Source organism: Lycium ferocissimum, chromosome 7 (genome assembly GCF_029784015.1).
Source record: "Lycium ferocissimum isolate CSIRO_LF1 chromosome 7, AGI_CSIRO_Lferr_CH_V1, whole genome shotgun sequence".
In the NCBI taxonomy this organism is placed as follows: Eukaryota; Viridiplantae; Streptophyta; class Magnoliopsida; order Solanales; family Solanaceae; genus Lycium; species Lycium ferocissimum.
In genome coordinates this window covers 35,233,989-35,258,099 of record NC_081348.1, presented here as the reverse complement: position 1 = coordinate 35,258,099, position 24,111 = coordinate 35,233,989, and the positions used below count along the sequence as shown (strand labels likewise).

The 24,111-nt window shown below is 35.1% G+C and overlaps 3 protein-coding genes across 8 annotated transcripts in view; 2 read left to right on the top strand and 1 right to left on the bottom strand.

Moving 5' to 3' along the window:
• The window catches only part of LOC132064636 (large ribosomal subunit protein uL3-like), an 84,065-nt gene that overhangs the window by 8,731 nt on the left and 51,223 nt on the right, over positions 1 to 24,111 (top strand). The window lies entirely within an intron of this gene.
• LOC132064633 (probable helicase MAGATAMA 3) lies at positions 4,876 to 16,535 on the bottom strand. The gene is made up of 20 exons (XM_059457683.1): positions 16,346 to 16,535; positions 16,089 to 16,254; positions 15,170 to 15,297; positions 14,745 to 14,942; positions 14,035 to 14,226; positions 13,767 to 13,802; positions 13,343 to 13,431; positions 13,171 to 13,221; positions 12,436 to 12,547; positions 12,254 to 12,359; positions 11,167 to 11,264; positions 10,967 to 11,080; positions 10,761 to 10,853; positions 8,656 to 8,709; positions 7,874 to 7,932; positions 7,488 to 7,572; positions 6,211 to 6,579; positions 5,925 to 6,047; positions 5,736 to 5,822; positions 4,876 to 5,346 (listed from the first exon to the last, which is right to left on the bottom strand). The coding sequence occupies exons 1-20, from the start codon at positions 16,445 to 16,447 to the stop codon at positions 5,149 to 5,151; spliced, it is 2,460 nt and encodes an 819-aa protein (XP_059313666.1). The 5' UTR covers positions 16,448 to 16,535; the 3' UTR covers positions 4,876 to 5,148.
• LOC132064631 (pentatricopeptide repeat-containing protein At2g06000) lies at positions 18,110 to 23,477 on the top strand. 6 transcript variants are annotated; one of them, XM_059457682.1, is made up of 4 exons: positions 18,110 to 20,197; positions 21,051 to 21,119; positions 22,066 to 22,141; positions 23,087 to 23,477. In XM_059457682.1, the coding sequence occupies exon 1, from the start codon at positions 18,411 to 18,413 to the stop codon at positions 20,052 to 20,054; it is 1,644 nt and encodes a 547-aa protein (XP_059313665.1). In that variant the 5' UTR covers positions 18,110 to 18,410; the 3' UTR covers positions 20,055 to 20,197; positions 21,051 to 21,119; positions 22,066 to 22,141; positions 23,087 to 23,477. The 6 variants fall into 6 exon arrangements, with proteins under 6 accessions (XP_059313665.1, XP_059313662.1, XP_059313663.1 ...); XM_059457679.1 differs by having other exon boundaries at positions 21,051 to 21,123; XM_059457680.1 differs by having other exon boundaries at positions 21,033 to 21,119.

The window sequence follows — 24,111 nt, the reverse complement described above, 5'->3', positions numbered from 1 at the left end:
TGTAGGTTCAATACATTAAGGATACGTAAACGTTCGGATCGTCATTTTAGGGGTTGAAAAGGTGCCCGAAGTAAGTTTTGTTTGAAAACTTTAGGTTTAAGTGTTTTATATACATAGACGTCCATTTTTGTTTGAAGACTTGTTGTCATTAGCTTAAAGTTTTTTATTTTTAGGGCTTAGATTTAAGTGTATTATTTTTTAAAGCGTAATTTATTTCGAATATCCGCGATTTTTTGCCCTCGGACGTCCGATTTAGGCGATTTTTTTTTTTGCAACATATTCGAAATAAAGTTACGCATTAAAAAATAACACACTTAAAAAACACTAAGTGTTTTTTTCATAAAAAGATCGCAACATCTTATTTTAATAAATCTTTTCTTCGTAACATTTAGTGTTTTTACCATACTTTGACCAACGATTAGTCGTGTGTCAAGATTCCGAAACGTCAATATTTTATATAGAACTTGATATTTTTTTTAAACTATAATGTAGGCTCAATACATCATGGATACGTAAACGTTCGGATCGACATTTTAGGGGTTGAAAAGGCGCCCGAAGTAAGTTTTGTTTGGAAACTTTAGGTTTAAGTGTTTTATTTTTTAAAATTTTGATTTAAGCGTGTTATTTTTTAATCAAGACATGACTTTATTTTGAATATAAATCTAATTCTAAAAAATATAAGGTGAAAAACTAGTTGTAAAGTGGTCAAACTTTAGATGGTCATAACTTTGCGCTGGGATGTCCGTTTTATGCGATATTTTTTTGATCTTGCGTATTTTTTCGAGATCTACGCCGACAAACTGCCGCAGGGCGGTTTGGCCGAGCATATTTTTTAAAAAAACCTGTTATCCTATTCAATTTCAATTTTCCCCCAAATTGCCGTGAAATTTTTAGTGTTCTTTACTTATAATATGATGATACGCAATAGATTTCAACGTAAAAATTCCGAGGTAATGTAGCTGTAAATGTCAACTTCACTTTTGTGGTTTCTATTTTCAAAAATAAAGCTGACTAATTTTTTCGACATATAAAGTTGACTAAAATAACCTTATAAAAATAGAACACTTAAATCTAAAGTTTCCAAACAAAACTTACTTCGGGTACCTTTTCAACCCCTAAAACGACGATCCGAACATTTACGTGTCCTTGATGTATTGAGCCTACATTATTGTACACAGAAAAAAATATCAGGTTCTATATAAAATATTGACGTTTCGGAGTTTTGACACACGACTAATCATTGGTCAAAGTATGAAAAAAACACTAAGTGTTGCAAAGAAAAGATTTATTAAAATAAGATGTTGGGATCTTTTTATGGAAAAAAATACTAAGTGTCCCTTAAGTGTATTATTTTTAATGCGTAACTTTATTTCGAATATGTTGCAAAAAAAAATCGCGTAAATCGGACGTCCGAGCGCAAAAAACCGCGTATATTCGAAATAAAGTTACGCTTTAAAACATAACACACTTAAATCTAAACCCTGAAAATAAAAAAAACTTTAAACTAATGACAACAAGTCTTCAAACAAAAATGGACGTTTATGTATATAGAACACTTAAACCTAAAGTTTTCAAACAAAACTTATTTCGGACACCTTTTCAACCCCTAAAATGACGATCCGAACGTTTACGTATCCTTGATGTATTGAGCCTACATTATTGTAGGCAGAAAAAAATATCATGTTCTATATAAAATATTGACGTTTTGGAGTCTTGACACACGACTAATCATTGGTCAAAGTATGAAAAAAACACTAAGTGTTGCAAAAAATAAAGTTGGCCAATTTTTTTTTTTTTTGTACTGTTTCTATAACGCAGTATTTTACTGTGTTATAGAATTTTCTTTTTTTAACTGGTTCTATAACGCAACGCAGTATTTTACTGTGTTATAGAATTTTCTTTTTTTAACTGGTTCTATAACGCAGTATTTTACTGTGTTAAAGGACTTAACCGTGCCGTTACGGTTAAGTCCTTTAGCGCAGTAAATTACTGCGCTAAAGGTACTTTTGTCATATTTTTTTTTTGTTGTGATATTTTGGTTCAAAAGGTTTTTTTTGGGTCATTTTGGTTCCGGACTCTCTCTAGAATCATTTTGTGCTCATTAAAATTTTCTTTTAATTATGTTAAATTATTTATAAGAATTTTATTTTACATAACGTAAAGTAAAATATAAGAGATTTTCGCATGAATTTTTTTATTCAAATTATAATATAATATATTGATTTTGTTTTTTCACTGAGAATGAATGAAAGGTTGGAACTAGTGGTTTCCTCTTTTAAGACAAAAGAGAGGCGATATAAAAGACAAAATATGAGTTGGTTTCAAGTCGGTTATATCTGACTCGAATTGTGTTAACAAATTTATCAAGTGAGTAAATAACTAATTTCGAAATAATATATTTTTTTTAAAATTTTGAATTAAGAATATGTATGTCTTTCTGTGGTGAAATTTTGGTATTATAATGGATTAGAAAAATGCTCAAAATGTCACTGGACTTAATGGACGGATTCACATATGCTACTCGTAAAAGAGGGTGAGAGAGGTGAAACTGGTAAGTAATGAAGGTTTAGATAATGCACGTGGCATAGAGCTCCGTAATGGTTAATGGCTCAAATGAATGTGTCACGACAGTGTTATTTTTATCTTTCAACTATTAACGAGTGACATGAATACGATGACATATTTGAGCTTTTTCAAAAATATAAAATTATTTAAAAGGTTAAAAAATGTATACTTTAGATTAAGTTTTATTTTCATTATAAAAAAATTAAGAGTAAATAGTGTCAGAAAAATAAGGGTCGGGTTGGCGGAGTGGAACTGAGAAAGAGTGACGTCAGTGGTTTGGGACTTTACGTGTCAAACTTGACTTCCTTCTTATTCTGTGGCTTTTGCCTTTATCAGTTCCCGATTCACTGTATTGATCTCTTTGCTTTTCTTTTCTTTTTTTAGAACTTATCCATTTTGTCGTTATCTCCATTTTTGTGTAAATATTTTTTCTAAAGTAAAAAAGTTAAATTTACGTTCTCACTCAATTTCAAAATCACCAGCGTTCCTCCAAAGTTCAACTTGGTAAATGGATTCCAATCTTGTAACTCACAACTAGTATTTACTTATGAGTTATGAGCTATGCTTGGACTCTCCAAAATTGACCGTACTCGTGTCAGATTATTTAAAAATGCATTACTTTTGAAAGATTCGACACGAACTCATTGCCATTTTTGAAGAGCGTGAGGCACATAGGTCATTAGAGAGAGACAGATCCTATCGTGGAAAATTTAGGCCCTGCCATAAAATATTAAAAAATACTCCTACAAGAGGAGATATAGAGAAATAATTCGAAAAAAGATGGGAATATTTTAGGCAAAAGTCATAGATAGCCCCTTAAACTTTGACACATTTTTTTAGCAGTCACTAAACCGAAGGGTTATACTACGTACCTAAACCAATCTAAATTAGATCCCATTGGGTACATAATCAAGAAATTAAGAGAGTGTATTACACTTTTCATGACGTGGCAACTTTATCAAATAAAAATGTGACACGTGGCGATGGGTCCATCATAATAATTAAAAAATAAATTATACACCCCTCCCCCCCAAAATTTTCATCTCCTTCGCCCCCCACCCCAACTGCAAAAGAAATCAGCCGTCGCTCCCCCACCACTGGCCGTCTCACCACCACCCCCAACCGCCGTCCCCCCACCCCACCAATAATTTATTCCCCTTTTCTTCTCTTATTTAGATCTATCAATGTCTTTACAAGACCCACCAACCTTTAATGAAAGGTGAGATAAAAAAAAGAATCATAGTAATGATGAATCCCATTTTTTTCGGTAAACAAGATGATAATGCTACTTTTCAGATCTAAAAAGAACAAAAAATTGGTGGTAAGAAATAACATCCAATTCACAAATTAATTTTCTATAAATAATTAAAAGAAATGAAGTGTTATAATCAAGAAGAAGAAGAAGAGAAAAAAAAAAAAAAAAAGGAAGGAAAAATTGGAGCTTCGCCGGAAATAGAGGGGTGGGAAAATAGTTGGATGGAAGAATTGAGGAGGAAGACCGGTCCAGTTGTCTTCCTCCTTTTTTTTAAGTTAATTTTTATAAACAAAATATAAAAAAACTATAAAAAAAAGGAAGAAGAAGAACTGAAGAAGACAGAACTAGAGAAGACGAAGAGGGAAGGAGGGGAGATGACTGACGCAAGGGGGAAGAGTGGGGCCAATATTTGTTTTTTCTTAAATTTAATTAAAGTCAAAGAGGTGAGTTTTTAATCAAAAAAATAAAAAGAAAATTAACATTTAAGAGTGGGTCACGAGCCCAAGAAAAGTGTGGTTCACTTTTTTTGCCACTTCAGCAAAAGGTATTTATGTGGTATAAATTTAGAGGGGTTTAGGTGCCTAATAGGTACAATCCTCGATTTAGGTACTCCAGAGAAAACTGTGGCAAAGTTTGGGAGGCTGTCTATGACTTTTGCCAATATTTTATTTTGCTTGAAATTGATGTACAAAATTTCGGAAACAGCTTCTTCTCTTGGTAAAATTGAAATTGATGTGCAAAATGACTAGTCTAAGCTTCATGTTTATAGAAGAAGAAAAACTATTACAAAGTTTTTCAGTACATTACTGAAAAGTTGGTTGCATAAACTAGTTGCTTGATTGTAAGCCTATTTAAGAAGCTGCTGTAACGTTTTCAAAACATATCTTAGAAGATGTTTGTTTACGAAACTTGCAAATTTCTTCAAAATTATTGGAAGTACTACCGAGAAAATTCACTCTGACCAACCCAATTAGTGTGAAGGAATCACAGCTGATTGATACGAAATGGTTGGCATGAAGAAAAGAAAAAAAAGTGGCTTTACACATTGAGAACTGCTGCTGATTTAATATTACATTATGACAACCCTTTTGAAACACCACGTACAAATAATCATTTATGATAAGATTAGCCCTACACAATCTATGTCAAGTTGTTCCAAGCTCCTAATAATCAACTGAAATTCAGTCTCTATACTAAAATGATTGGGACATCATTATGATTCCTATAAATTACGTCTAGTGTACATACGAATGAGAGCCTTCGGGAACAATCTTGCAATGCAGTTCATATTGGTCAAAGAATGATGGCAGAAACAATTATAGACGAACCTAGTCCTCATCGTAGCCCCCTTCTTCTCCAGCATCACCCCAATCATGTTCTTCGGGTGGGGCTTGATCAGCTTCAGCAGCAACGGGCACTTCAATGTCCATATCTTCTGGAGGTGCCTCAGGTTTGTCATGCACAGCTTCCACTTCCATTAATTTGAGATTCTCCTGACTAAAGAATTCATCGTAGGGCTTGGAAACCTAAAAACGAAGACAAATATACAAATGTGTTGATTGGACGACAGAAATTAAGGATGAAGGTGAGGTGGCACCAAAAGAACACTATAAAACCGGAAAAAATTTAAACTACACGCAAGTTTGGAGGCGGAGTTCAGTAAAAAATAAAATTAAAATGTATACTACTAAGCAAACACTGTGTTGGAGCGAAAACAAGGAAGCAAAAGAAAATTAGACGGCACAAGGATAAGATAATTATTTTCCTAGTTCACAACACAAGGTTAACAAGTTTACAAGACCTCTTAAAGTTTGGTTATATTCCTGAACTCATCCCTCATTTTTCAGGGTCATGCCAAGATATATCTCAAGTTCTCAACAAAGATTACTAAGATAGTTCTGTCTTGAGCTTTTACCTTGTAGAGCGCATTTCTCTGCTCCGCGCTCTCAACTAAATTTTGCCAACGTTTGTCTCTTCTTAACGTGGATGCAGAACCAACAACCTAAATTCAAAATGTAGAACATTGTTTACAGAACATTAACTGTCTTATGAAAAGTAGGACTGGGTACTAGAAAACTATCATTTTCGTTTGTGAAATGAATACCAGGACAGAAGACCGTGCTCTGGTTATGCCAACATTCATTCGCCGATAATCCGCAACAAAACCAATGCCTTTATCTTTGCTTGCTCGAACACATGAAAATATTGCAACATCCTTTTCACGTCCCTGTAACAAAGTGAAATTATTTCTCTCTAACCAAATACAGAGGAGAAGGTGCATCAAGCCATCAAGTATGATGACCCTCACAGAACCAAAAGCCTGAATCTCATTTAGCACAAACCAAGTGCCTAATGATGCAGGAAATCTGTCAGAAAAATCAAAGGATTACCTGGAAACCGTCAACAGTGTTGATATCAACTACTTTGTCAGACTCCACTCCAAATGTTTCTCGAAACTTTTGACGCAAAAGTTTGACTTGATGCCTATATGGTGATATAATAGCTAACCGGGAACTTGATTTAAGCTCTGGATATCTGGAGACCAGTTTGCGATACATTGCAAGCACAAATTCAACCTCATCAACATTTTGCCAAGAACCACTTCCTGATGGCTGGGATTCCTTCCCATCATGTATGTCAAAAAAGGAAAAAGGTCCAAAGCAACGGTATTCGTGCCAAGAGCGCTTTGTCTGCTCTTCAACATCAGGTCCGTCTTCAAGAGCCTCCTCGTAAAATTCTCTGGAAGGAAAGTTCCTTATCTGCAATTTGTAATTTGATAAAGCTACATCAATATATTTCCAAAATAGAGATCCTTTGAACTTCCTCTCATGGGCCTATGAACCCCAACATCGCATTTGAAGGTACAATTATATTGTTTTTTTCTTTGTTGTCTGTTCCACATCGTGCGAGGACACTACATCTACCATCTATCTGTGGATTTCTCAAGCCTCACTTTCTGTCATTTTCAAATCATATTATCTCAAGATGAAAAGCAGTGAGGATTCACGATTCATAGGTTAAACACAAATGAAACTAAATATTGACATCGCTGATCACCAAATTTAGATTGAAAGGCAACTTCAAGTTATTCCTCTCAGATCTATTTACCACCTACACATTCAATTCCTAGTTACAAGAAGCCTATTTCTGATTTTTTATTTTTTCTCCTTACTACTGTATCAGCCAACTTATCTCTCTTCAAGCTTTCTCCTTAAAAACTAGGGAGGAAAACTTTTTTCTCACTTCTGGAAACTTTGATGCTTAAGCATTTGATCTTCTTTGAGTTATCAGTCGCGCTCCGCATTGCTCATGCTTCAAAATATGATGCAAGCACAATGCAGCAGTAAACAAATCAGTATCCTTGTTGAATGTTACCCTATTAGAGATGCTGCTAGGGGAGTGCAGAATAGACCAGCTGAAGATGGAAGAGTGAACGTTGTCGAACCTAGAGCCCGGGAAGCTCTAAAGGTAAGTTATCTATTTTCTAGTCAAATGGGAATAGGTCAATGACAACAGTATTATTTTGCTGTAAGTAATTGGAATAAGGACCTAAAAGTTTCTAGAGCTTTCGCAAACATGTCTGGACGTTGAATATATGGGATTGATGTCACAGCAGTTGCATAAAATGTGCCAGTTTATAATGCCATAAACGAGAATGCTCGCAAACCTCTGGATGCATGCGATATTGAGTCTTCAGCATCTGTACTGGATATCCCGCCCTCTGAAGTCTCTCAAATAAGCTGACGCAATATCTGTTAATCCCACGCCCAAGGAGGAAAGATGAAATTAGAGAAACAAGAATTAGGATTTCCAAGGACTTTTCTGGTTACTTGGAACACTCTCGAAAAAGGAAAACAAAGATATCTCCAGTTTCATTTCTAAAAGGGTGTAATTTGCACACTTCCGATGTTATATTTGTCATACAGAGTCTAGACCCAAAAATCATAAACAATTTTCATAGTAAAGATTATATTTACTTTTTTGAAGAAATACTTCTGTGTCAAGTGTGCAACAACACTTTTTATTGACAGTGTGTACATGCAGTTGCTTTACCCAAATTTTCCAGCAATAGGTGAGATCACAGTGGCTGGCAGTTGAACTGGATCACCGACCTGTCAAACATGGGAAAGATAAGAAGAAAAGTTTAAAATGTTTCCTGACAAGATGCAATGAGAAAAGAACAAATGCTGCTTTCAAAACTCTCTTCAGCATAGAGCACATACAGATCAGATCAGTACAATTGATCAACATTGGCATTTAAGGAGCTTACCTATATATGTTCATATGTAACACAGAAACTTAGAACGCAAATAATTATGGTTTTTCTGATAAAGACAAATGGTTACTAATGTATAATAGAAGAATTTAACAGCTTGTAATACACATAATAAGTACTTCTCTAATGTATAGGGCAACAGTTAAACTATTTTATCTCCTATAGACTAACCATTTTGGGGAGAGGGGGGCTTTTACAGTTTTACTCACCCAACATGTGAACATGTTCAAATACTGTTGAAATACTTTTCAGCAGTGTGGAGAGATAAAGTTCACTCTTTAAATAAATGAAAAATAATATAGGAAATATGAGTTCTGAGCTATCAATTATCATGACACAGAAAGTAGACAATATGTTGAGACATCCCACAAACGAGAAGTCGATAAAAAGGTGGAGAGACTAATATCATTCATGTCAAATCCATGGAGTTGATTTAATGCCAGAAGAAAGAAACAGACATCACCATGGGAAGTATGCCCAAATCTCCCAGCTCAAGGAATACTATATAATTAATAAAAAAATTGGGAAAACACATGCATATATGCATCAACATCCATACCAGGAATACTTGTTTGCATCCATTGGACAACGGGAGAAGTGTCGCTGGTTCCACCTGTTTAATAAGGACGTTAAGGTTGCTCTATACAAATCGGCCAGCACTTACAGGCAAAATCCAGAAGCTCAGTAAATTTGATAAGGAAATCCAGTTATTTCACATAGTACAAGGCGGCTCAACACTTAGTATAACTAGAAGATTACTTAGTATAACTAGAAGATACTTCATAACTTGCATGTATCATCGGGAATATGATTATCAAGGAGTTTGAAACGTTAGTTTGACTTACATATTACTATATTAGTATATTAGGGGATATTTTTTCGACAGGCAGAACATTAGTATAAATTTTTGATAAGTGGTATATTATTAGACATTAATTCTGTATGGTCTTTTACATTGAAGAAAAATTACACCGACAATATGAAATAGAATTACTGAATTTGAAATTTTGAAACTTCTTGGTTGTATGGTCATTGTGTTCTCTATTTAACTGGAAATCTTCCTTAGTGAGAAAAAAGGACTTTAACCCAATGTGGTTAAGGCACTCTGCAATTTACTTACCCGTATTATGAAAATAAGTGCAACACCTCCCTACTTTTCACAAACCTGGCATTTTACTGACTGCAGTACCTACCTGTAAAAGTGCCTCAGATATGGTCAAAGCAAGTAACAATGGTTTTACCCACATTTCCCGCCTAAAGTAGAACACAATAAATCCTCATTTTTCCTTAGCAAGTGCAATATTTCCACTCCATAAGGTCTGCACCACTTGCACAACTTTCGTTTAATTTAACTTAGATTCCTAGGGCAAGAACTGTTAATGCATTTCTCCATAAGATTAAGACCAGAAAAGCAACTCATCATTTAACATGAACTGCACTTTTTTCAATCCTTAAGATTAGGACCATTTAAGCATATTTGTTTGAAGTTAAATATGACCAATGGACTCCTCCATAAGATTAAGGACCAAATGCATAGAATACATTGGGATTATTTTTCAATAAGTTGCAATTTGCTACTAGTAATTTGCTTGTGAAGTCAACTATGGAATACACTGGGATTATTTTTCAATAAGTTGCAATTTGCTACTAGTAATTTGCTTGTGAAGTCAACTATGGTTCTTCTAACGGGTTTATTTTGTTTATGAAGCTTCTAATTCTGGATAAGAGTCATACCTGATGTGTTCAAAGATAAAGGAAACTTTTTCTTATAGTTTTTAGTATCACATATACCTACTAACTATTTTGTCGGATTGTTTTACTACGCAAAACAAATTCAGAGACTGGACTTTTACGCAGTGGAGACAAAAACATGGAATGGTTGAAATGGGCATTTTTGGGGTTTGTTATTTTTTATATGGGTAAATTTTGGGGTTTGTTATTCCGAAGGGTAAACATGGAGATGACCATCCCTTTTTATGTGCAGTTCTGATTATTTTTTATGTAACAAATACGTGTTTTTGTTCAATTGAGGGTTCACATTTGAATTTGGCAGCACCCCCCCCCCCCCCCACAAAACCAAAACTCCAACCCCAAAGGTGCAAAACTCAGTTTCATCATTTCCATTAAGGTTTACTAAAAGAGAAAGTATATTTCAGGACTGAAACTTTCTCCGGCAGGGAGAGGGCTTGGAAAACAACACAGGCGTGGGAACTTACTTAAAAATGCAAAAAAGTAAAGTAAAAGAGAGAGCATATTTCAGGACTGAAACTTTCTCCGGCAGGGAGAGGGCTTGGAAGACAACACAGGCGTAGGAACTTACTTATACATGACTTTGACTCAAGAGTTGATGATGACAGTGGTAGAGAGTCGGTACGAATGATGTGATGAAGAATCCTATCTGAAGGATGTCCAAGAAAGGTTTACTAAAAAAGAAAGTATATTTCAGGACTGAAACTTTCTCCGGCAGGGAGAGGGCTTGGAAGACAACACAGGCGTGGGAACTTACTTAAAAATGCAAAAAGGTAAAGTAAATAGAGGAACAACAAATGACAATAACAGGTAGCAAAAACAATAAGGACCGTGTTGTTCAGCTGATATTACCATATTTTGGCCTTTAATAGTCAATAAATTCTATTCAAGGCTATAGAGGACACAGTAACTTACAGCTTGAGCAGCCTCATCTATGATAACAACATCAAAACCACGATTCAATTTAGTGAAAACGGGGGAAGCGCTGAAGCTGAGAGTGGAGAACACCTGCACAACATAGGTTAGTCATTGACTCGCTTTAGGTAACTATAGAAGGAGGGTCCAACTGACATTGAGTGGAATTCTGTTATTAGCTATAGAAAGAGGGTGCAACTGCATACAATTACAGCCTCATCCAGAATAGAAGCACGAATACTGTCTTTATCTTTCACAGGCCCTCCTTGCTTCTGCCTATCACCAGCTTGTGAGTCCATGCCGGACAGTCTTTGTTCCACCTACATACACATAAACCTACTAGGTGAACATCCACAATGGGCACTGGAATCTCTAGAATAATGAGAGACAAGTGAAAGGTACAGACTAGGTAATCCATGGAGACTGCCTGCACAGAATGATGAGCTTTAAGACCAATTCGTACTATTTTAGGGCTGTATGCATGGTCATTTTCATCCCGGATACCTGAAATTGACAATCGGTTTTATAAGGACCTGAAAGTGATAACCATAAATGCAATTTTGCAGCAGAAGACATTCCATATCTCGGAGCACAAGGTTGTTTGTCATTTCCTTTCATAAGACGATAAAATGTGGGCATCGAGCTTTACCGCTGATTACATAGGCTAAAGAAACAAATACATACTTAAGTAGAAATCTTTTCTTTTTTTTTTTTTTTTTTTTTTTTTTTTTTTTTTTTTTTTTTTTTTTTTTTTTTTTTTTTTTTTTTTTTTTTTTTTGGTGGGGGGGGGGGGGGGGGGGGGGGTTGGGGTGGTGGTGATAAATACATGCAGAAGTAAATCTATTGAGAAGAGGCAGAGCAGCTCATTTCTTTCCTAAAGTTCATATCGTATCTCGTCAATTAAAACATCATGTTATCTTTTCGAAGTCACTTCTTTTTAAAGTTGGAATAAAAATTATCATAGGTAAAGATTCCTTTTTGTGAGTCTTCCTATCCTCACAGGCTATGCTTGTTAGGCGATAATTGATACTACAGAGGGTTTTCTTTGTGTTGCTGATCTCTTCCAAGCCCTTGTGATGATTCTCCAATAAGTGTTTGCTTCGACAGGCTGCAATTTCTTCACTTAGTTGCAACTCTGAGCCTTAGAAAAGCTGTCGATTCTCTTTCAGGTTTTCCTGCATTTAAGCCTATTTCCCATTCTGAGCAATTTCTTCACTTTATTATCACATTGTTGTACATTATACCTATTTCATTTCACAAGTGAAACAGATACCAAAAGCTTCAAACTCACTGATATAACATCAGTGAACAGTTCACTTCTTCGCGCAATTTTCAGAAAAGTGGAAATTTCACATTGTAAAAGCTCAAAAATAGTATAAAAGCGTCCTATAATTTTGAAAATTAGACAATCAAGAAAAGATATTCATACACAACATAGCAACAACACCACAACTTGTGTGAAAGAAGAAATCTATACATAACAAAGAACGTACCAGTGTTTAGAATGCGCAATACAATCTCGTCAAGAGCAGAATTTGACGGAGCACAAACTAGAACACGAACACGATACTTTCGACTGGAATTAACTACTTCTGGTTTCTAGAAAGACAGTTTAGTGTAAGATGGCGTAAATTTAAGTTTCTCATAGCATTACCATGGACAACACAAAACATACCATTTCATTGCCAGATGTAGGAAAAAATCCATCATCCCCATCTATTGGCATTTCTTGGTCTAGAGGATTAATCCCAGCTAACCATGGAGAGGCTTGTCCCCAGTGTTTGTATCTGCAAAGTTCAAACATTTTACCCTATGTGATATTTCAAATAAACAAGGCCTTAAAGAGATCTGGAAAAGGACCCTTCACACATTTCTGAACTTCGAATTTATACAGATTATGCATGTAGAATAAGCATTGGCAAAATAGGGGAGATAAGTTGGTCAACAGCCAACAAATACACCTATACACTCTATAGATCACTCTGCAAATAAAATCGAAAAGAAAAAACCATCTTCCATGCTGCTTCTCCGTCCATCTAGAAAGAAAGGAGATGTTCGATCTTCACAATGATCAGTTAGCAAGTGTATGTATATTTAGCTTAATCTCCACAGTCAAAGGATCTTGCTTCCTAGATATGGTGGCACAACTTGGAAAACAAACGATGCACACATGGTTTCTACACTGTCGTGTTATGATCCTTAAGGATTATACAGTTAACGAAGTTTTTATCTTTACATTTTCAACTCAAACCTTTCATTGTGTAGGGCTTAGAAGGCAGCATATACACGTATGTATGGCTGGTAAATAAAAGTAGATATATCAACACATATCCTTTTTTTTAAATAAGTACATCAATCAGCCCATATTCATAAATATCAACAGGATTTCACGCGTGTTCTGTAGACTTACTTGTCTGCCATGGATAATTCTGGTCCACGTTTTACACCACTCAACTTCACCCTGCACAAATTAAGTAGATAAAAGAGAATGTGTTATCCTTTGGTAATTGCCATAGTAACAACCAGATTATTTTTCTCTAATATGGTTCATCTGCAGTAACTAAGAAAATTAAGCAGCATACCTGTTGGAGTGTATTCTAGCAGGAGTTGCATGCAAAATGGCACTGAGAAGCCCAAGGATAGTTTGTGTTTTTCCAGTCCCTGGTGGACCCTAGAGTAATGAACTTTGTTAAATACATAACTCTATTAGAGTTCCAACTTCTTGGTTAGAAGCACCAATGATACTAGATTAACTTGATTATCAACCACTGCCTTTCTAAACTTTTTACTCTAATCTCTTTGTGTGGGAACTTTAATACGTTAAAGGAATCAGACTGTATTTTTCCTGGAATAAATTAAAATACACAATTGAGCATTGAACAGCTCCACTCGTCATGGCTTTTCGAGATCTTTGTGCATAAATCACAAAAATAGGACACTTGAAAGAGCACAAGAGATGGAATGTTTTATTTCTACAACCTAGAGAATAAATGGATTAAGTCAAACCTGTATTAACACAAAAGTTTTCCTTGAAAGCCCTGCCTGCAAAGAGAAATACTGAATGAGAAAAGCGTTTGCTAAGTTTTGATGACATAAGAACTACAAATAGGTCATGAGGGGGGACAGAAGCACCGAGTTGATATAGACAGCACATATACATTGATATGGACAGCTATATATATGTGTTTATGCAAAATCAATATATTAGAAAAGTGCTTACTGCATATAATAGAGATGAGATAAGAATAATGATAAAGCTGTTTTAAAAACTCACATTAATAGCATCAAGCTGAGACTTGTTATGATTGCTTTCAAGAAATTCCTTCAAGGGTCTAGATATTTTCCAGGCATGATCTTCTGTAGAACGATTGCTTTCAGCTGCTGATAGTATCAAATCCTTAAATGGGAGAGAGCTCACTGACCGCAGAGCAACATATTCACGGGCTATAGTTGATAAACTGCATATCTGCAAATTGAAGCACGCATGGTAAAAAGGAAAACTGTTTCGCAAGAGTATATGATAATTTATTTTCATCTTAAATGCAATACCAATTTTAACTATATAGGAACTGGTCCTTTTTGTTGTCTCGGTAATATTAATATTGAAGCATACAAATAAATTAGCCAGCCTCTACAATGACTAACTCACCAAGATTTCACTAACATAAAAAAATTATGATCACCTTCAGAAACATAGAGCATCTCTATTGCAACTTAACAATGTTTTCGTACATAAAGAACCAAAATCAGGCATAGCACTATTTCCACCAGTAACCTTTTGAGTTGGAGTTACCTCAATTTATAAGTTTGATCTACACAGACTTAAAACAGCTCATTTTTTTTCAGAGTAGAGCTTCATCCAGAAAGTATAATAAACTGCGCCCAAGTGTTACATATTTTCCACATGTAGGGTAGAACCACAAAGAACCAAATATATTGGAAAACCTAAAGTTTGACAAGAATTTAGAAGTTAGGTCGGGGTACCTTAAGAACATATAAGAGCTTCGAATTTTCTGTAACAAGAGGACGCATACTCAAAAGCCTCGAGCAAGCTTCAGTCTCCTCTGTATTCAATTGTTTGAACTCTCCACTAAGATGCATCCGAAGTCTTATTTTGTCTGGTCGACGATCCTCAACCAACGCAAACGCATATGCAGTTGGGAGTCTCTTACCGTCTCCAAACTGCAAACATTTCACCACAAGCACCCAAATATCAAAGATTTTTATTTAATTTCAGACTATCAAGAGACCTCAGAAAGAAAAAGATGACGTACAGTGATCACATTATTAATGCTTGTATTCACATTAAGTAGGATAGCATGGGGACACTAATTCTTTTACACGTATGTTCGGACTCAACAAAAAGCAAACATGTGAAAGGCATAAAGAAAGTCCACAGAAATTGGTACCTCCTTATTTGAAAGTAACAACAGATCATTCTGTGATATTGATTCAACATCACTGCATGAAATCATTGGAAAGTGAAATCCGTCAACCTCACTGCACCCTACAGTTACTGCTTCCATCCATTGTGTCTCTACAATACCCGAGAACGAATATGCTAAGTACATGAATACAGAGTCAACCAAATAAAATGATACAAATGAAACCTGAAGATATACCAATGTAAGCTTTGAATGCAGTCTGAATTATATAGATGAAATTGCATTAGTCGCTCTCAGGTTTTAAAAACAAAACAGTAATGTAATAGTATTGATTGTTCATTTCTTTTTATCTGATAATCGTGGTGTCCAGGCCAGCTTGCGCTAGTATTAGCTGTTCTTAAGTCCATGTAGTTGTAGTAATTGCAAAAATGAAAATCCAATAACATATGCATAAGTTCATGGGTCAACATGTGGATAGAGTCATCCTTTCTTTCATCAACGAACACCTCTATAAAGCTGCACAAACAATCAACTACAAGAAAACATACTATTGTGCTTCAATCCCTATTTAGTTGGGGTCACCTATAAGAAATTTGGACTCTTTCATCCCAATACTCAATAATTTGAACAAGGCAAATTATTCAAATTTTTCGAGAGATAGTTCTTGTCCATCGGCATTGTTGTTGTATGGTTCTTTTTCATAGATATCCGTACGCACATAAACTTCGCCTTAATTGGACTAATTGCTAACCGAAGCTCATCTCGAAAACATAGAAATTATATATATAATTCTTATATTAACTGAAAATAAGGGGGAACGGAAACAAGTAAAATCTTGGCGCAATGATCACTTAAAAAGTGTTTTTTTTTTCTTTTGGTAAAATATCAAATATATTAACAATGTGGGATTAGTAGAGGGTTAGATAACAAGAACAATTACAACCTTCTTCGTCATCTTTTTTCCCTTGTACAATTTGAGCTTTCACTTCTTCAAATAAAAGAGGCTCGAATGTTGCAAGATAATCTTCAACGTCTTTGTACGAGTTCTTGGCTTTTTTCAGAACAAGAGCATTGTCTTCATCCCCTCCTTTATCTTTCTTGTTCGTCCGCTAAATAAATTGAAATACTAAGATATTAAGACCCACATATATACAAAGAGGGGGTAAAAGTAGGAAAGTGTAAAAAAGATAGTGAAATTACATCGGATTCTTTGATGAGACGAAGGTAGTCCCAACTTAGAACAATTTTGTAGAAGCGTAGACTTAAAGCTTCTTCGTCAAGCTTGTTCTTGTCCACTGCCATTTAAGAAGAAGGGGAAAGGTAACTGCCCTTCAAGTGGCTGTGGGTTTAGGGAAATCAGACCAGTAGAGAATTGCAGGGTTTTAGGGGAAGGAAGAAGCATTATATACTTTGCCATTTTCGCCTTACTTGTTTTTTAGTTTTTCTTAAAACATATTCAAAATAATAATTATGACATCTTAATTACGAGAAAATAACAAAAATGGTTCAGTATTGGAAGTAGGTTTAAATTAGTCTCTAAAGTATATATTTATAATTTTCCTTTAAGTTTGTCAGAAGTGATCAATTTTGATCTCCATCAATTATTTTATGAACTCTATTGTTAGATCTGATGGAAATTGTGAAAGTGTGGGGAAAAGAAAAAAAAAGGGGGAAACTTTTATTTGAAGGCATAGTTTTTAGGGGCGTCAATGGTACAGTTTGGGCGGTTATTTTATAAAATTTATACCATATTAATTTTTTGGTTATTTCACTTTGTAGAATCAAAATTAGACTTTTCGAAACCGTACCATCATCTAGGTTTTTCTTCAGTATCGGTACTGTTCGGTTAATTTTCGATTTTTAGACACAATATCATGCATACTTCAATAGAACTTTGGCAACAGCTTTTGACATTTTCTTGTTTAAAAGGTGATAAATCAAGAAAACATAAAAGATGACAAGAATAAAGATTGATCCACTATTTTATGATAGTGTAAAACAATGTTATGCAAAGACAAAAAATATAATTTATATCGCATGAAGGGGCAAAAATCAATCAAGATAGGACTCAAGAATTGAGACTACTAAGATTAAGTATCCAATAAGAGAAATTTAAAATCGTATGAGAGGAAAAATATCTAATATTTTATAACTTTTTATCCAAGATCGGAGGAATACCTTGGAGCTTGCAAGCTAGTTACTATTCGAGACGCTAGAACTAATTTAATTTCAATAGGAGCAGTATAATAGGTTTCAAAGTTGGAAATTTAGGTGCTAATTATTTCATCATCCCGAACTCAAGACGAAAATTTTAATATTTATTATTATATATAATCTAATATATAGAATATATTTTACACATATAAATGTATTCGGTACGGTTCGACATTTTTTCGGTTTATTTTTATAAAATTAAAAACCAACCCAATTATTCGGTACGACCATGAGTTTTTTAATTGGATAATTAGTTATGGGTAGAATTTTAATTAATTAGGAATAGTTTAAAATAGACCAATAGGATAATAACATGTGTATCTCCATTAAAATGAGGGGTATATGCAGACCAAAGTGTAAGGGCAAGGGTATATTTAGATGGCAGGGGTATATCTAGACTCAAAGTATAATGAGGGATATATTTGATCCTTTTCTGATAGTACAGGGGTATATTTGGCCCTTTGCCTATTTTTAAATAAAGATAAGTGTTATACATTCAAATAATGATAAATAAATATCATTAATTATTCAGTATTTAGATTTATACATTTAAATCCTAATACACATCTTGTTATACAGATTCAGACATTTTAATACTAATAAAAACGAACATATGAAACCTTAGTTTTCTATTTCATTACAAATATTTTAAAATTATATTACCTTCTTTTACAGGAAATTATAAAAATAAATGCATAAAATCTGTAAACAAACACAGAAAATCTATTTAAATTGTAAGTGAGACGAAGGAAACAATTTTCACAAAAGAAAATAACGAAAGGAAAGAGGTTGAAATGGGAAAAAACAACACAAGGGATTGTTGTACTGTATCTGCGTTTTAACCTTATAGCCCTGCAACATCGACGCCACCATCCAAACAAGCTGAGGTGACCACTTTTCCGGCCGCCTCTAATCTCCAAAACCCTAAACCCCAATAAAATATTCTCACTCCCGGTAACTCTCCTTTTACCACTACACTAAAATGGTATGACTAAAAACTGGCTTTTATATCTAAGATCGATTCAAACCCTACGAACGGTTACCAGAGATAATGCCCTTGTGGGTTCAACGGGTGTCCAATATTTTCCTCATTTCTCGACATTTTCATGCTCACTCTTCTTCTAAATCATACGGACTTGAATCCATTTGGTTTACTAAAGTTGTATGTCTTCTCTGTTTTCACCATTCTCAGCAATCTCTTGGTGTGTTCAGTTCTGATTATTTTCGTCAGAATTTGGACCCTTATATTGCTTTTAATGTTATTCAACATATTAATACTAATTTGAATAACCCCAGATTGGCATTTCGTTTTTTTGAGTATTCCAGGATTAATTTGAATCTTGTTCATTCTATTGGGACTTTTAATTTGCTTTTAAGGTCACTTTGTCAAATGGGGTTTCATGATTTGGCGGTATTAGTGTTCAAGTATATGAAAACTGATGGGTATTTAGTGGAAAGTTCGATCTTGGAAAGTGTAGTTTTAGCAATTGCAAATGCGGGTAAGTTTGGGTTTGCTAAAGAAATTTTGATTTCTCAAGGTGAGTTAGGTAGTGAGGAAGGTAGTATTGTTAGGCCTTTTGTACATAATAGTCTTTTGAGTTTGTTAATGAAGCGAAGTAGGGTAGATGAGGCAGTTGATTTTTTTAAAGATCATATTTTGAGGTCAAAGAGATTGTTTCCAGATACTTGCACTTTTAACATTGTGATTCGTGGGCTTTGTCGAGTTGGTGGAGTTGATAAGGCGTTTGAGTTTTTCAACGATATGGGAAGTTTTGGTTGTTTCCCTGATATTGTTACGTATAACACTCTTATAAGCGGGTTGTGCACTGTTGGTCAAGTGGATAGAGCGCGAGGTTTGTTAACAGATCTTGAGTTACAAGATGGATTGTCACCTGATGTTGTGACGTATACGTCTGTTATCTCTGGTTACTGCAAGTTGAGCAGGATGGATGAGGCTATAAATCTTATGGATGAAATGATTACTTATGGTATTAGTCCAAATCTGGTTACTTTTAACATTCTCATTAATGGTTTTGGCAAGATAGGAGACATGTTTTCCGCTATAAACATGTATGGGAGAATGTGTGCAGTTGGTTACCCTCCTGATGTTGTTACCTTCACCTCTCTCATTGACGGTTATTGTCGGACTGGAGAGTTAGACCAGGGCTTAAAGCTCTGGGATGAAATGAACATCAGAAATTTGTCTCCAAACTTATATACTTTCTCTGTTCTTATCGGTGCTTTGAGCAAGGAGAATAGGCTAAATGAAGCTCGGGAATTATTGAGGCAATTGAAATTGAGGGATGATATTGTCCCTCAACCATTTGTATACAACCCTGTGCTTGATGGGTTCTGCAAGGCTGGTAATTTAAACGAAGCAAATGTTATTGCAGCAGAAATGGAGAGCAAAGGGTGTTGCCATGATAAAATCACCTTCACCATTCTTATTCTCGGGCATTGCATGAAAGGAAGAATGCTTGAAGCTATGGCCATATTTGATAAGATGCTGTCATTGGGTTGTGTCCCTGATGATATTACAGTAAGTTGTTTGACATCATGCCTTCTAAAAGCTGGGATGGCAAAGGAAGCTTATAAAGTAAGGCTCACTTCATCAAAGGACTTGAATTCGGATTTATCATCTTCAAAGCCATCTGTACCATTCAGGACAAGTTTGGATATCCCAGTGGCTGTTTAATTTAAAAATTTATCTGGTTCATTTGGTACTGCTGAGGGAACATGTGGATTGTTGTTCTCTTCAAGTGCTTCAGAACTCGAGGAAGATTGCTTCAGCATATCTATGTCAACCTCAAGAAGCATGGTCATCGTAGTTTCTGTAAGGTGAGAAGGTCACTCTTTTTTCATGCATAATCTAGTAGTCGTTTCCTCTTTTGATAAGTTCAGGTATGTCATTTGTGAAACAGGAAGGAACTCTTTAGTTTACAAACTGCATTTCTAAGATCTTTAGTTCCATAACCCTTTATCAAAAAAAGATTTGAGTTGCATAGGCTTCCTATCACCAGATTTAACGTCAATTCGTCATTAACATGAGAATCATTACATGCCCCTCTAATTTTTTCTGGTTATGTGTTCCTTAAAGCTTCCTCGTTTTGAGAAGAGAAAACTAGCCAAGATGCCTTCTGCTTATGTTTTCATAAGTTTCATTATGTGACGACGTCTACTATGCCATCTGATAGCCTGATAGGGTTCCATCATTTTGACAGGATTTTTGAACGATAACTATCAGAAACTAAGGATTGTACATGAAACTAGGTGCCTTTTTCTGAAAAGGGAAACTGTCTATGAAAATCAGCTAAGATACCATGGACTAGTGTAATAATTGGAGCCTGGAGGGAAAATTTGAAGAGTTTGTTGAGTTAGAAGAAACTGAAGCGGGAAAGTAAATTTACAATGAAAAACATTGTTATGTTTGTTGAAAGTCTTGTGAGCGATTTTCATACTACTTTGCAATGTTATCAGTGATGAGAAGGGATGTGGGGACTAGTTTACTTCTGAACATTTAAGTTCCTCAGATGAAAGGGCTTCCTTGAGAATGCTCTTAAAGCTGCGGAGAACGTGCATGTCATTTTATTCATCTTCAAGTTCTTACAGAATTTCAACTAGAATATGCAAGTATTGAGTTTGTTATTCTGTTTCTCAATTCGACTGTGTCCAGCAACCTTTTTGGTGACAGGCGCCAGGAGTTGTCCCACACATTGAGCGCATATTGGCATCTTTTATAATTCTGGTTGGCGTCCTCGATGTAGGTAAGCCTTAACCTTCTGCCGATTTTTTGAGTACTTCATAACCTGGTGAACCAATTCATAATGCTGATGGAAATTCCTAAATAATTTGAAGTACTACTGATCATATCATCAACTTGATTTACTCCAACCATTAAGCAGTCAGCTGACATTCCTAAATGAATGAAACAAAAGTCTAACATCATTCACATTTTTTAAAATTCCCATCAGCCAACTTTATAGAGTTCAAATGTACTTAAACTCTTTTGTTATTAAATTCCTTTTAACCATTACAGTAAGGTGACATGTGTCACTTCCATTACTTTTTAGGGCCGGTACCCTTTTCTCTCTTTGCAAAGTAGCAACTGCAATAGGTAACCATCTTATAAGATTGGCTATAGGATCTTCAATTGGTTATAGTTACGCAGCATGTTAATTTGCTGTCTGACAGGTCATATAAGCCCTCCTTCCCCTCTTTGATATACGTATGTTCTGTTCAGTCAGGTATCAACTGAAAGATGGATTTCAATTTATGTTTAATTTTCTGCTTCTTGTGAGTTATCACCTGTCAGCTTTGTCAACTGTGATTATTCTCTATTTCTTTGTGTTTCTTTTTTATTATTTTAGTCTTTATATCAGTGTTGGCCTCTTCTTCTTCTCCTTCTCCTTCTCCTTCACGTTCTGGAAGATGCATTGTTGGCACATCTGTGTGTAAATTACCTAACTTTCTAACTTTACTCTTATCTGTAACTTGGATGCTAGAGCCTGTCTTTTCCGTTGCTTCAGACTTTGCACTTGACAATTTGTTGGAATATAGTCAGTCACCTTTTTCCTGTATAAATGTTGTTGCTACTTGAATTTTCATGACGCACCACTCTATATTTCCTCCATTTATATAGAGAAGCTTAGTGTTCTGCAGTACTTGCCGTCTTGATTATATTCTTGTTCAAAAGCTGTTTCTTTCAGGTTCTCTTTACTGAGTTTAGACAATATCTTCAAAAGTTGACTGGTCTCAAATACTGTCTTCACAAGCTTGGGCTATGTAAGTACACCCTTTGTAGGTGTTCGATTATTTTTTTCTTTTTCCCACAAATGATTTGATAGGAATGTTCTCCAAATGTGTGCCATTCAAATGTTATTGCTGACGAAAAGTGTGAAATAACAGATGAAATAACAGTGTGAAACAAGGCCTGTTTTGAAGGACATAGATCTCCTATTTATAGAATAAAAGATAGTTGTTTGCAGAATTTGTTCTTCTGGTGTAGGAGTAGTTCAATAGGCAGTCTGGACCAACTAATGGATTTTCTAGACTTATTAGGAAGCAAAGTCCTGTAGCTTGTTTCTTTCTGGTGCTTTTTGTTCTGTTTATGTAACCCTAAGTACCTTCTCGGTACCCTTTTAATAAAGCTTTTACCTTATCAAAAAAAAAAAAAAAAAAAAAGAAAAGATGGAAGAAGTCCTTTCTGAAGATCTAAGTTGGGATACTTGCCTATTTCTTTTATGTTCAACCAGTTGAAACTAATTATGCAGTATGTAGGTAAAAATTTCTTTAGTTAAATAGTGTCAACTGGGTGAACAGAAAAGTAGTTGTGTGTTTGTTTATTCTCAAAAGAAGTGCTAATGTTGATGTGTGTTTGTTGTGCGAAGTTCTCAATCAAAAGGGTTTCATGAAGTCCCTAAACAGAAAATTGAATGAATCTTACACAAATTGTTCGTCTATATGAATCCTTAATTTCATTTCAGGCAGCCTTTAGTGCTATTTACTAGTAGTATTTAAATGAATCTGCAATAAGGTTATGCCACCTGCTGAATACAATGCCTTGTGATGGATTAAATAGTTTCCGTACAGAATTTGTCTGATTATGAAATGACACTGGGTTTTTGGATACATCCCCTTTTCGGGTTCTTAGGTCTTCGTGGGGCATGATTGTGTATGGTACTTGCATCTCATCAATGCCTAACAAAACGCTATTTTCAAACACTTCAGGTGGAGACAGAAAGTGTGCTATCCTCAGCCTCGATGCCGAGAGATTCCATTGGTTAACAAACAATCAAGATCCTAGGGACAGATATATTATTTATGCCTAACGAAGACACGACCTTCAAACCCTTCAGGTGGAGACACGAATCTGGGTTGAGGAGGAAAGCCTGTTCGTCCCTGACGCTCCGCGAATTCATTGGTTAATTAATTCACTATTGAGATCCAAGGGACAGAACGCGAATGCTCAACAGGCTAACTGAAAAATATGTATCTGCCTTCTTGTTTACAGTGATGTGATGAAAAGTGTACCGTGTAAGTAATGTATCTTGTTACCAATGGATAATGAAATCAGTCCATATACATGTCCATTTGAGGCGTAATGCACGCGTCGTTGATGCATCCTTGTCTTTGACTATTACTACAAGTTTATTAAGTGCCACGTAACAATCCACTAAAGCTATGGCTTGCAGAGGCGCAAACTTATAAACAGTGATGCAATTTGTTACTACTTGATACCTTGTATCGAGCATCAGGAGTAACTCATAATTATCAAATGAGCCTTAATTGGATGTTGATGTGAAATATACTCGCCCATTTGAACATATAATTATTTATGTTGGGGTTCAGGTTGTAATTTCACAACGTCAATGTTTCACTTTTCATAGAAAATTCTCCCTCCCTCTCACTATTCATGGACCAGCCTGCTCCTAACTAAAAGACAAAACAATATAGTTTACCATTTTCAATTGGTAGAAGCCTAACTTAGACATTAATGCTTCTAATTTTTTCAAGTTATTCCAGTAGAAACTTAATATCTGATAGTAAAAATGTGGTTTAGCTGTCAATAAAATGGACGAAAATCGGAGTACCAGTATATGTGTTGGTGAGAGATAGCAAATATTCAATATAGTAGTCGAGTAATGCACAAAAATTGACTAAAGTATCTTCACATAAAATAAAATAAAAAACTTAGTAATGTTTACACACAAGTACTCGCGGGGAGTGAAGTGTAAAGTCTGATAAGTTGGCAC

Excerpts from the sequence above, each read along its gene's own strand:
- LOC132064633 (XM_059457683.1), bottom strand. The coding sequence starts at position 16,447 with ATGGCAGTGGACAAGAACAAGCTTGACGAAGAAGCTTTAAGTCTACGC. Across the intron at positions 11,265-12,253 it reads ATTGCGCATTCTAAACACTG|GTATCCGGGATGAAAATGAC; the intron begins GTACGTTCTTTG and ends TGTCAATTTCAG. Across the intron at positions 10,854-10,966 it reads TTCTGGATGAGGCTGTAATT|GTGTTCTCCACTCTCAGCTT; the intron begins GTATGCAGTTGC and ends TATGTTGTGCAG.
- LOC132064631 (XM_059457682.1), top strand. The coding sequence starts at position 18,411 with ATGCCCTTGTGGGTTCAACGGGTGTCCAATATTTTCCTCATTTCTCGA.